We start from the raw sequence: 14,147 nt of genomic DNA, 5'->3' as shown, positions 1-14,147 counted from the left end.
AGCCTCATTCCATCCTCACGGTCTCAGACAGGGCATGGACAGAGGTGTCTGTGCCATTAAGGTGCATTACAAAAGGCTGAAGTCAGGGATCACTGGGAAGAAGCCAAAAACCAAGGAGAAGATTTCAGTCAGCAGGGGTGTGAGCGAGAATCCAGTATTGTCAGAGTCACAGTTTTTCAGGCCAAAAGGGGCCATTCTGATCATCTAGTCTGATGTCCTTTATAACACTGGCCATTGACCTTCCCCACAATAACTCCAAGAGCAGAGGTTAGAAAAACATCCAATCCTGATTTAAAATGGTCAGTGAGGAGGAATCCACCATGACCCTTGGTAAGCTGTTCCAATGGTTAATTATTCTCTCTGTTAAAAATGTATGCCTTATTTCTAGTCTGAATTTGTCTAACTTCAACTTCTAGCCATTGTATTGCGTTATACCTTTCTCTGCTACACTGAAAAGCCCACTATTAAATATGTATTTCCTATATAGGTACATATAAGCTGTAATTAAGTCACCCCTTAACCTTCTCTTTAAGCTAAATAAATTGAGCTTTTGAGTCTATTGATATAAGGCATGTTTTCTAATCCTTTAATCATTCTCATGGCTCTTCTCTCACCCCCCTCTCCAATTTAACAACATCCTTTTTGAATTGTGGGCACCAGAACTGGACAGGATTCCAGCAGCGGTTGCACCAGTGCCAAATACAGAGGTAAAATAACCCTCCTAATTCCTACTTGAAATCCCTGTTTATGCATCCCAGGATCACATTAGCGGTCTTGGCCACAGCATCACACTGGAAGCTCATTTTAAGCTTATTAGCCACTACAACCCCCAAATCTTTTTCCGAGTCACCCCTTCCCAGGTCAGAGTCTCTCATCGCATAAGTATGACCTACGTTCCTTGTACCTAGATTTATACGTTCACATTTAGCCATAACACACATATCGTTTGCTTGCACCCTGTTTATCAAGCAACCCAGATTGCTCTGAATCCATGGCCTTTTTTCATTATTTACCACTCCCACAATTTGGGTGTCATATGCAAATGTTATCAGTGATGACTATGTTTTTGTCCAGGTCATTGATAACTATATTAAATAGCATAGGGCCAAGAACCAATCCCTACAAGACCCCACTGGGAACAGACCTGCTTGATGAGGATTCCCCATTTTACAGTTACATTTTGAGACCTATCAGTTAGCCAGTTTTTAATCCACTTCATGTGCGCCGTGTTCATTTTATATCATTCTAGTTTTTTTAATTAAAATGTTGCACAGTACCAAATCAAACACCTTGGTGAAGTCTACATATTTATGTCAATACGATTACCTTTATCGATGAAACTTGTAATCTCATAAAAAAATCAAGTTAGTTTGACAGGACCTATTTTCCATAAAGTCCTGATGATTTGCATTAATTACATTACCCCCCCTTTAGTTCATTATTAATTCATTTATAAACGTTCCTTCTGAGAAAAGGTCTCTCGAAGCATTCCATGGGCAGCACAACGAGCGTGAGACCAAACTGAACTGCCAGTACAAACAAGGATCCTTCACACAGTACCATGCATGGGAGGATCTTCTTAGCACTACAGTAGTGGTTAAATCAGAAGGATTACTCACCACTCCCCACCCGGACACCTGCCAGGCACAGCAGAAGAGATCTTTGTTTGATGTCTCATCCGAAAGAATGACGCTTCCCACACAACACAGTACTTCCCCACCGTGGCTAGTCTAGTGTGAGATTCCATACAGCTAGCCTGCAGAGCGTGGTCAGCCCCATGCATTAGGCAGGAATGTGGACTGGTGCTGCTCCAGTAGGAGCATCACGAAGGGTGATGAATGTACCCTGCAGATTACAGTGCTGCGAAAGAGAGAAAGGGATACAGGAACAACAGAAAGCAAACAGGGATGGGGAACTCAACACGAGCTGTTCAAAAAACAGTCGCTGTTCAAATGACACCTGAAGTGAAGCAAAGGCCATCATTACTGATTAAGTCCTTGGGCATCAAACTGTTTCAGATATTTTATGGAGACAGACACACACTCACTCACTCCGCTACTGGAAAGCCCACCAGCCAGGACAAATGGGATCTCAAAAATAACTGGAAACCACTGGCCTGCACTGTACTCCCAACAGATGACTGGACACTTTAGCATCGAGCAAAGCTCACACTCAAACGTGCAGCTCTTTCTGGGATTCAGATCCGTCTCTGAAATCAAGCCGAGTTGTCAAACCACAAAGAAAGGGTTTGGGGGCAGCTTGAGCGTGCAGGGGCCTGGTCTGCCCATGTTAAACAGTGTTCCACAATACAAGAGCTACCAGGAGACGAATGAGTGCCCTCCAACTCTGTAGGCTCAATACTAATGCACAAAAGTTTACCAGGGCCTGGTTCGAGAGGAAATCTGAGTTTATACAAGATAGCCAGAGATGGATGCACCAATCGTATGACTTGAGCACTCCCAATCCGAGAGACGTGCTGGCCAAAGGCCAGTCTGCCTGATGGGGCTGTGCAACTAAAAAGGTCACAAATTCAGCCAGCACTTCAGAGATGCACAAAGAACAGCCTTGGGAATTAAAACTGGAGCAATGCTTGTAATGCTATTGGGAGTCACAAGATGGTGCTATTATAGACATCATGAATTCCACCCAACTGAAGGGATAGGCAGCGTAACAAAGGTGATGCCAGGAGAGCCGATCTTCATTTCTTGGGCCTGGGTTACAACAGGTTGCACTCGTCACATGGCAATGATCAGCATCTACTGATTCCAGGGGCTACTTCTACCTCCTTGTGAAACATCAAAATGTAAATAAGAGATCATCCCACCCTGCACCACAAAAAAAAAAAAATCAAAATAATACAACCAATTAAAAAAAAAAAAAAGAGAGAGAGAGAGGGGCCCCTAGGACAGAGATAATGGATACCTCTCAATCAGCTACCATCTCTGAATCTCAGGGGCTTTGACAACATGGCACTTGTTCTCAGAACTGTTCCTTCTCTGCAATGACTTCAGCAGAGGATACCGTGTGCCACCTGGAGCAGGCATGTGCTAGTCATGTTTTAACATGGTCAGTAACTGGGTGAGCTCATATCACTTCGGTCAGCCCCCTTCTGGAGGTCCCCACGAAACAGAGAGCCAGGGACATCCTAAGGTTCATTTAGGTGTCTTTTGTGCCTCCCGTATGACTGAAACTGGGTGGTTCTGATGTATGACCTTGTGCAGAGGGCACTGCGGTGACCTACGAAGCATGCCAGCCACTCAGCTTGGAATCTAACATTCTCCCCGAATTACAGTGGAGATGGGGGGTAGCATTTCAATGTTCATGTCTCAATATTTCTTCTGGTCCATTTCTACCTTAAGAAATTTCTGCCCGGTAACAATTTTGTGAAATTGCCTTAATTAACAATAGGTAGCATGGCTCAATGCCAGTCTGGACAGAGTTTTCTTGTGTTCTCGTCCATGCCCTAGGAGCACAGGCCAGCAATTGGACAGTAGGGTTACCAACTTTCTAAATCGCAGAAAACTGAACCTCTGTGCCCTGCCCCTTCCTTGAGGCCCCGCCCTTGCCCCCACCTCCTCTCCGAGGCCCCACCCCACCCCTCTCTTTCTTCCCCCCCCACCCTCACTCACTTTCACTGGTCTAGGGCAGGGGGTTGGAATGCAGAATGGGGGGGGGGGAGGGCTCCAGCTGGGGGTGTGGGTTCCAGGGTGGGGCCACAAATGAGGGGTTAGGGTGCAGGAGGGGGCTCCAGGCTGAAGCAGAGGGGTTCAGAGTGTGGGAGTGGGCTCAGGGCAGAGGGTTGGGGTGCAGGGAGGGGGGGCTCCAGGAGGGGGTTCCAACCTGGGGCAGAGGGGTGGGGCTAGAGGCTCCAGCCAGGTGGCGCTTACCTCAGGCGCCTCCCAGTCCACAGTGCAGCAGGGATAAGGCAGGCTCCCTGCCTAACCTGGCTCCACGCAGCTCCCATGTCTGGCTCCTAGGCGCAGGGGTGACCAGGTAGCTCTGCACAGTGCACACTGTCCGTGCCCACAGGCGCCACCCCTGCAACTCCCATTGGCCACAGTTCCTAGGAGCAGTGCTAACCAGAGCCGCCAAGATCCCTTTCAACTGGGTGTTCCAGTCAAAAAACCAGGTGCCTGGCAATTCTATTGGGCAGTTACTTCCCAGAGAGGCAGCTCCCAACTGAGATCTTAAGTGTCAGTAACCTCAAACTATTTCAGTGCCAAGGCTTCTGCCTTTTGTAAATTTAGTGTTTTAGTGATGTGGGTCCCAGGATATGACACACACAAAGTGGGTGAGGTAATATTGGACCAATTTCTGTTGGTGAGACAGACAAGCTTTTGAGCTTACACAGAGCTCTTCAAGTCTCTTCAGTGTTTAGTGACATGAAGAGCTCAAAAGCTTGTCTCTCACACCAACAGAAGTTTGTCCAGTAAAAGGTATTAACTCACCCACCTTGTCTCTCAGTTTTAAATGTATGCATTTTTAATTTAAGCTTTTCTCTTGCCAATCATTCCAGTGCTACTCTGCCCGGTCCTAAAATAAGCAGCCAGAACAATTCAGGCTAATAGTCTTCAGGCTATTTGAAAAATTACTTAAGACAGAAAACCATCCAGCCAAGTTAGAATGTCACAAAATTAAACACCAAAAAAAAAGATTCTAAATCTCAGGGTTTATATTTGCTAGAGTTTTCAAAGATAAACTTCAATTTTATACCCTTTTTCTTTTCAGTGAATATGCCTATTTAATGAGTAACTTTACAAGTATGTAGATAGGATGTTGATCCAGTAACAGGATGGATTTGTTAGCAGTGTAGCTTCAATCACATTTTTAAAAAGGAGAATGGGCAAGAATTTGGCAAGTTGTTTTTAAAACTGTATTTTGAAGGTTAACATGCACTCTTTACAGGAATGGAGAGCCAAAAAAAAAAAAGTCAGTTCTGGGAAATTTAAAGAGCTCAGCAGAAGTCTGGTCACAAGAATGTAAAATATAAAATGTCCCATGTAAAGTGGTCATTGAAATAAGACCAACCACACACCAAAGCACAAATGAAAAATGAGTAAGACTAACCAGTGGCCAAATGAAAACGGAGAACCAAGAGTATTAACAGCAATGTGAAAAATTAAAATTCCCAGTGACTATCATCATAAGAGAAGCTCAATATTTGATGGATGCTTTTCGAAGAGGGTGGAACTATGTTCTGCCTAGATTACCATCAAGACATTTCTTTACTAAGCATGAGATTATCTCAAACCCTGTTCTGTAGCTACTAGTGATAAAGTGGGGATAAATAATTCCATTCACTTGGTTGGCTAATTATTGTGCTGCCTGGCTGTCTGCAGCCTTAAGATTACTAGAAGAGTCTAGCAGGTAGAACAAAGACCTGGAAGTCACGAAGCCCTAGGCAAGTCACGACCTCTGTGCTGAGGTTTCTGATTTGTGAAGTGGGAATATTGGACACCACATCTCTGTAAAGGGCACTGAGACTGGTGGATGAAGAGTACCTTATGAAAGCTCAAGTTTGTAAGGTCTGAAGTCAATGGGAATTAAAAGCTCCGAGCACCTTGCAAGATCCAGCTCCAAGCATCAAGTATTTTTATTACCCCTGCCTTAGCCCACAATCTCTGGGAACCTACCGGGATGAAATCCAATCCTGGCACAGGTCTCATGTGACAAGGAGTTTGGTGGCCTTATCTTAGTCCCTCATTGGCTCTGGTGCACATCAAAAAGCCCCGCTGCAGGTCAGAGCGCCTGGCGTTCTCGGAGAGCCAGAGTAGTGGCATTTCAGGTCAGTAACACCACGTGCCTCAATAAAACTGTATGAGGAAGCTTGCACAGCTAAATGCCACGCAGCAAAGCTACAGACATCGGGTAGGGTACTGATTTCAGTTATACCGGTATAAATCAGGAGTAACTCCTTTGACTTCAGTGAGTTACTTCCAATTCATACTGAGTTAACTAAGATCAGAATCTGGTCCCATATGGCCCAATCCTATTTGCTTTGCCCAGATACCCATTAACTGAATCAGCATCGCAGGGCCCGGCCTACAGATTGAATATACAACACGAGACATTAAGGGCTTTTACCTCACTAAGTTGGCACAAGGTCCTGGCCACCGGCAACTCTGATAAACTCTCTGGATCACCGTCTCCGAGCCATTCTGCACTTGGCAGGAAACCGTCCGTGTAACCGTGTAGTGACACCAGTGCCTGCAAAGAAAAAGAACACTTTAAATCCCAGTAGTGCAGCGAGCTGGGCAACATACGTCAGTCTGCTGCCAGCTAGGTTTACCCAAATATTTGTAATCCTCAAAGTGTTGCCTCGAGGAGATCTTCTGTGTCCGCTAATCAAAGAAATGAGAGACAGAAGAAACCTAATATGACATCTTGTCCGTTTTCCAGAGGCCAGAATTTCTTACAGTGCACTATCTGGTCTCCTTTCAGGCACTGTAAGTGATGAGACTCAGGGAGGTCTTTCCAATAGTTTCCCAAAGATTCAGCGTAAATTTTACTTGCCTTAATTTCATCCCATTACTTCTGGCATTATTCCCCAACTCCCTTCCACTCTGAACAATTCCTTGCACTTTGGGTGTTTACAATTTTCAGATAATTGTGGGTTTATTATTCATAACTTTCTGCAAGGTGCCGTACAGACACTGTTGCAGACCCCAAAGAGTTTACAACCTAAAGAGGCAAGACAAAAAGGTAGCATACTACTTTAAAGATGGGAATTTGAGGCAGAGAGATTAAGTCATACAGGAAGCCTGTGGCATAGCCAGGAATTGAAACCAGGGCTCCCAAGTCCCAGTCTAGTGGTTTGACAAAAGCAGCATCCTTCCTGTCCTCTGGATAATTGCTTTTAATCTTAGTGAATATAACTGTTATTCACATGTTCCCCACTCAGTGAGATTTTTTTTTCCCTCCTCCTCCTTTAAGGGGCATTTAGATCCAGCCAGGCCGCCTCTCTTTTGCGAGCACAATCTACATTCGCCAAACTTGTGCCCACATTTTCGCTCTTGTATCGGAACAGAGGTAGCACACAAGCCCTGGCATTCCTACCTGACTGGGGTGCAAAAATCAGGGAGAGCAGCGAGAGGCCTCTGAATTGAGCCCAAAGGTAACTTTCATGCTCGAAATACAGGAGGGAGCTTTGCTGGCACAATGCCCACAAAAGAATCCTGTGCCTCAGTATTTAAGGTAGCAGGTGCCCTTCAAAAACCTCTGGTTCATGGCCATCAGCTTTTGAGGAACGAGAATGATGGTGCCTTCAGATGTTTTACCCTGCGGGGGTTGCAGTGTGCTCACTACACCAACATAGTTGTACTGATGCAAACACTTAAAGTAGGTGTGCTCCACTGATGTCAAGCGAGACTTCTTCCAGTATGGCTTATCCAGGTTTCAAACCCTACTGCAGGATTCGCACCTGTACAGCTACACCAGAGTGAAGACACCCCAGCGTGGCCAATCCTTTATTCTGTAGGTACGATAAGGGTGCCCAACCCTGTTTGCTTGAATTGCCCTACCCGTGTGCAGGTAGGTGCACCCCTTCCGCAACCTAGTCTTCCCTGTTCCCATTCTGTGTCCACTCTCTCTCGCCTGCCTTGCCTTTGTCCTTTTCAGCCTCTGTTCTTTTCCCCTTCTCTGCTTTCTAATTTATTTCCTTTTCTTGATCCTCCTCCCATCTCCCCAGGAGGCTCCATGATCTTCAAAGAGAGGGGGAGACTCACACCTGTAGCTCCACAGAGTTGGGATGAATGCATCCAAACAGCTACGTCAAGTGCTGCGGCATCAGAGCAGAGGATCAGTCAACTGACCCCACAGCTACAAACAGGGCTGGCAGCTGCTGCGGGAACAGGGAAGGAAGGGAGTGGCTTTCGAATAGCTATCATTGCTTCACCTGCAGCCATGGGAGCTCATTAACAGCAGCGATCCAAAACCCACATAGCTTTTCTTGCCAACATTGCTCCCATTGACTCTGGACTAGCATGCCACCCTGTCTTAGGGTGACCAGATATCCCGATTTTATAGGGACAGTCCTGATATTCAGGGCTGTGTCTTATATAGGCACCTATTCCCCCCACCCTTATCCCTGTCCCGATTTTTCACACTTGCTATCTGGTCACCCTCCCCACACACCTCAAGGGAGCCCACTGTGACATTTCACTCCATATTCTTTATGAAAAATATGCTTAGGATATGAATATGACATAACAGATATACTTTATGCAAGACGGCTCATGTGAGAGATCATTGGAAAGATTAGGATTTACTGAATGCGATTATCCAGTTTGTATGCCTGTATCATTTCTGTATCTTAAGTTAGGAATATTGACTACGTTACTTTGGGTGTCACCCCCAACCAGCTCTTCAAGTACAACAATGGAAAAGCCAGACATGGCTAATGGCCCATTAGCAAAAACAATGGACTGTGAAAGAGTCTTCCTGTGGATGCTCCAGACAGCCTACGAGCAATGGCTCCCATAGCCCTGCAGAGACATGGGTCTGAGTCACGTGGTACTGGACCCACCCCCTGGAATGCCAGTGTTCTTCCACTGGGAGACAAAGGGTTCCCCACGTACACAAGAAGGCAGGGGAGTGACATAATCGTGGTTCTCCTCTGCCTCCCCACCCAAAGAGACACTGAAAAACATCTGGAAGCAAGAACTGAACTGAGGTGAGAAGGGTTGAACCCAGGCTGGGAAGGCGTCCAGTCTGAGAGTGGAAATACCTGAAATTTCCAGCTGCAGGCCAATGCAGCTGCCTTTCAAGATTTTCTGTAATCTACCTGTGACAATATTTAGCATGAGAAATTACTATTTGTAACCAATTTCTTTGGTAAAACAAGCTTAATTTGCAAACTGGACACCATTAAATTAGGCTTGAATAAAGCCTGAAATGGATGCGTCATTACACAAAGTAATATTCCCACCACCACCACCCCCCGTCCCTGTTACTCTCACCTTCTTGTCAACGGTTGGAAATGGGCCATCCTGATCATCACTACAAAAGGGTTTTTTTCTCCTGGTGATAATAGCCTACCTTAACTGATCACTCTCATTATAGTGTGTATGGCAACCCCATTTTTTCATGTTGTCTGTGTGTGTGTGTGTGTGTGTGTGTGTGTGTGTGTGTGTGTGTGTGTGTGTGTGTGTGTGTGTGTGTGTATCTTCCTACTGTATTTTCCACTGCACGCATCTGATGAAGTGAGTTTTAGCCCATGAAAGCTTATGCTCAAATAAATTTGTTAGTCTCGAAGGTGCCACAAGTCCTCCTCGTTCTTTTTGCTGACACAGACTAACACGGCTACCACTCTGAAGCTTAATATGTGTGTTTTGTTTTATTTGCTTAGTAATCTGCTTTGTTCTGTTTGCATAATTGGGGGGTTGTAAGAGGCCGTGCATACCTTCCCTCAATGTGGAGGGAGGAGGCAGATTTCGTAACATACCTTTGGGTCTGCACTCTAAGGGAGGTGGACAGCTGAGTTCTGGGGAAAGTCTCTTAAGCAGAGGCTTCCCAGAGCTGATCTCAGTATCTGCGTCCTTCTGTAGTTGGGAGTGGCCTTGCCTGTGTGTGCTGGAGGAGCCTTAATAGCCTGGCTCAGCAAGACAGGTAAAAAGGGTGCCCTGGCTGGCAGAACAGGCGGGCTTAGTGATATTCCAATACATCAGGTGGCAGCTTAAGGGGTCCAACCCATTACAACAACATGTTATGGTCACAGCCCAAGTATTTTCCAGGCTTGTAAATGATGCAGGGGAATTGGAGAGCCATTTCTCTCAGAGGTTTATTAGTATTCTGCAGTATTTTTCAGGCCTATTTTTATGGTTTGACTCAGATGGGTATTAATGTGACCTCATGCCACCAGGTCCTCTCTCTAGACATTGGAAAACAGTTGACACTGCAGGACTCCACTGTGGGAAAGGCCTAGAGCGTGGTTTCACCGCTCCAGCTGTCACTTTGGGGGATTCTTGCCAGGCAACCTTGGAAAAAGGAATCAGGAGAAGCTAAATAGGAAACTATGTTAAAGATTTAAATGAAGAGCTAATATTGGTTTGCATTGCCATATTCAGTACAATCCCACATCACAGGATGAAGATTTTCATGGTCATAAAACAAGCAAGATTATCAGTGCTGTGTCATTTATTCATATGCCATATCTCATTTATAGGAGCAACTCAGCTTTGACCACATTGGGTTGTAATGTTTAAAGATACAAAGCATGTAGCTTGCAAAGATGATGTTCCAAATGAATTCCAGTGAACGTCTGGGGATAATAGACATCCTGCTTTCTACAAATACATAATACTAGTATCTGGGCTCTGGATCCAAACTCCGTAATATCCAAATGTCATTGCTACCCTCTGAATCATGCTTTAAGTCAGGGTTTCCTATATAGGGAATTGAGCTGCAAGATGGAAAAATGTTAATGAAAGCTCAAATCATCCTCTGAAGATATTTGATCCTTTAATGGGCTGTAAACAGCTTCCATGAGTTAAGATTAGGGAGAAAGAGAGGGAGAATGTAACAAAGATGGGGAGGGGAGAGGACTGGAGACAGGAGTTGGTTTCAGATTGGACTAGAAAATACACATTATACTGTGGTTAGTGCCATTTCAGCTCTCAGCCTTAATGGGAGGATTTGCTTAAGGACTGTAGGACTGGGCTCTGTTCTAGGGCACTCCTAGCCCTGGGAGAAAGGAGACATTGCAGTACGCAGCAACGTGCAACAGATCAAGAATGGACACTGCTGACAAACGGACACAAGGGAACAAACCAACACACACTATGTAGCCTTATCCTGGGCAGATCACATACCTCCCATAGCTCAGGGCTTCTCTTTACACTTTGAGAACACACTTTTCTAGTTTGCCCTTCCAATAAAGGTTCATTGAATTGACTACTCCCCATTATAGGCAATATCCCTATAGTTATAAACTGCAGACATGTGCCCTCCAGCCTGCTCCCTCTGAACTTTCTTCTATTGATTTCAACGGGCATGGGATAACAGACTGGAAGGGAAAAATGCTTCTGTTATGCTGCAGAGGAGTTTAATGGAAAATACAGTGAGTTTGATTCTCCCCACTGCTTTTAGGCTACTATAACTCTGACTTCAGTGGACTTACTCCAGTTTCACTCTGGGAGAAACAAATCCAACTCCTTTGTGTCTCTTTTTCACTTGCCTAGACAAAGTGTTTCTCTGTAGCACACCAGACAAGCTCATGGACTTCACAGAGACTAAATGGACACAAATCTGACATCAGGAACCATAACACTTCAACCTCTCTGGCCACTCAGTAACAGATTTAAGGGCAGCAATCTTGCAACAGAAAAGCTTCAAAAACAGACTCCAAACGAGAAACTGCTGAGCTTGAATTAATATGCAAACTAGATACCATTAACTTAGGCTTGAATAGAGACTGGGAGTGGCTGGGTCATTACACATATTGAATCTATTTCCCCATGTTAAGTATCCTCACACCTTCTTGTCAACTGTCTAAATGGGCCATCTTGATTATCACTACAAAAAAAGTGTTTTTTCTCTTGCTGATAATAGCTCATCTTAATTAATTAGCCTCTTACAGTTTGTATGGCAACTTCCACCTTCTCTGTATGCGTGTGTATATATCTTCTTACTATATGTTCCATTCAATGCATCCGATGAAGCAAGCTGTAGCCCACGAAAACTTAGAGACTAACAAATTTATTAGAGCATAAGGTGCCACAAGTACTCCTGTTGTTTTCACAGAGACTGAAATCCAATCCATCAGATGACATCATGGGATCTTGATATTCTAGAGGGCACAACATGGGTGGACAAAAATGCAGGCTCTGGAAACGGATGCACAACATGCTAGAGAATGAGGTACTAGGACTCCTTGGTGCAAAAAGCAACAGCAGCCATTTGCATCTGTCATTTAAAAAGAGATTAAAGACCAACCAATATTGCTTTCTGCCTTTGGATCTGGCTGTAGAGTAGCCAAACACTGCACCTTGGGTGCCTCTAATGAATACCATCCCCTTACTTTAGGAACCAAAATACTTAGCACAGCGAGGTGGCAATGGGTGGATTGCCACCATCAAAAGCTACTAGATGCATATTGTGAAGTAAAGCTGTTTTCTATGCACTGTGTCTTTAAGAATACAGTGCGGAGCCCTAATCGGTATTCAGGGCATTAGTCAAAAGCAGCTGCAATGAGAGTGTTTCACACACACACACGAGAAAATTGTGTGTGCACGCGCTTTCGGGGGAGATTTTCTGGCTTGGCATCTACCCAGGTCAATGGGAATTTGGCTTTGGATTGTCACTGGTGCCCATGAAAATGTGGGCAAGGATGTTTGTTCCCCTTTAGTGACCACACCACATAAAGAGAGAGTAGCCTGACACTGCTTACAGCTGATCGGCTGAGTCCTTGAGCTCCAGTGGTAAAGGTCTGTGCTTTTAATGCAAGTGATCCTATTCCAATTGCCATGACTTACTACACAATGGATTGTGGCCTGGAAAAGCTTTTCTATTAAGAATTATTTTCCCATTAAGCAAGTTGATCTATGTGGGCTCACACGTATCAGTTAAAGAGAAAGAAAATATTTATCCCTGCGTATTCTACTGTGGGCTAGAAGAGGGTCAAAATAAAACAAGAACCTATCTAGATCACTGTCGGGCCTACCAGAATTATAACAGCTAGAATTTAGGGGCCATGTGCTATAAAAGAGTGCAATGACTTTAAGACCTAAAGGGGACACAGACACAGAGAGATTTCTCCTTTCAAAGCCATAAAATCTCAGTAGGAACAGTCCCCAGAGTGCGAGCAGGCACTGCAGTGCCTCAGACTAAAACTTACATCTTTGCTTACACAGACTATAAATGACCCTTTGCATTATGGACAGATGCTAGAAAGAAAGGTTTAGGAGTATTACAGGCACAGGTCCAGGATGACACAGAACGTATTATTGCTTATGCAAGGAGGAGACTCAAGCCAAGTAAATGTAATGACCCAAATTACAGCTCCTTTAAGGTTGGAGCTGCTAGATCTTAAATGTGTCCATCATTGATATGTTTAGCAAATGCCTTACAGAATTTACACTCCACTGAATAGTTTAGAGAAGTGGCTCTCCAGCTTTTCCATTCTGCAGGCCACTTCATGAGAAACACACTCTCCACCCACCGCAATTTAATTCTTGAAAAATGTTCTATTCTGCAGACCACCAGGAAGGCTTCCGTGGACCATTGGGGAACTGCAGACCGTAGTTCGTGAGCCACTGATTTAGAAAACTCAAGCTTGGGGCTATAGAGTAATGTTGTCAGCTAGGATTGAGAAACAACATGTAGACACCATTAGACATCCTTGGAGATTTACAAAAACAACCAGGAACACCTTAAAGACTAACAGATTTATTTCAGCATAAACTTTTGTGGCAAAAAACCCACTTCTTCAGATGCATGAAGTGAAAATTACAGATGCAGGTATAAATATATTGGCACATGAAGAGAAGTGGAGAACCAGTGTAGACAAGGCCAATTCAGTCAGGGTGGATGTGGTCCACTACAATAATTGGTGAGGGGGTGTCAATACCAAGAGAGGGAAAATTGCTTTTGTAGTGAGCCAGCCACTCCTAGTCCCTATTCAAGCCCAAATTAATGCTGTCAAGTTTGCAAATGAATTGTAGCTCTACAGGTTCTTTTTGAAGGGGTTTTTGTTGAAGGATGGCTACTTTTAAATCTGTTACTGAATGTCCAGGGAAATTGAAGTGTTCTAACCCACCCTGTTAGCAGATGCTCAGAAAGGGTTAAATGGATTCTGCTGTCTCTCTGAGTCAGATGACTCATTACCCCACCTGGACATAAGGGAGATGACAGAGAGGCTGACTGACTATCTAGGGTGTGGGCTGAGCAGTCCTGAGGGAGGAACTCAAAGAGCAGCCAACCCTGGACAGAAGACTTGAGCTGCATTTCATTATTGTCAATTTCTGTATTAATAAAGCCAGACACCAGGAAGGGGGCAAGCTTTTGACCTTGGCATAGAGCAAGTTGGGAAAGCCATCTCTTTAGAACCCCCATTTGGATGAAAAACCTCAGGCAAGAGTCTCCAGGGTCATATTTCTTCCTAAAATTTCTGCACAGCTGGCAATCCTGCAATAAGAGAGAACAGAAGGGAC

At 44.7% G+C, this 14,147-nt stretch overlaps 1 protein-coding gene across 3 annotated transcripts in view; it reads right to left on the bottom strand.

The window, feature by feature from the left end:
* Positions 1 to 14,147, bottom strand: part of COL26A1 (collagen type XXVI alpha 1 chain) — a 218,325-nt gene that overhangs the window by 177,603 nt on the left and 26,575 nt on the right. For all 3 annotated transcript variants that reach the window (XM_048824217.2, XM_048824218.2, XM_048824215.2), the window contains exon 2: positions 6,085 to 6,207. In XM_048824217.2, the coding sequence (XP_048680174.2) occupies positions 6,085 to 6,207 (123 nt within the window). The remainder of the gene's footprint in view (positions 1 to 6,084; positions 6,208 to 14,147) is intronic.

The sequence above is a fragment of the Caretta caretta genome, chromosome 17 (genome assembly GCF_965140235.1).
Source record: "Caretta caretta isolate rCarCar2 chromosome 17, rCarCar1.hap1, whole genome shotgun sequence".
NCBI classification, from domain to species: domain Eukaryota; kingdom Metazoa; phylum Chordata; order Testudines; family Cheloniidae; genus Caretta; species Caretta caretta.
Note: the sequence above shows the minus strand (reverse complement) of the source record. Positions and strands in the feature narration are given on the sequence as shown.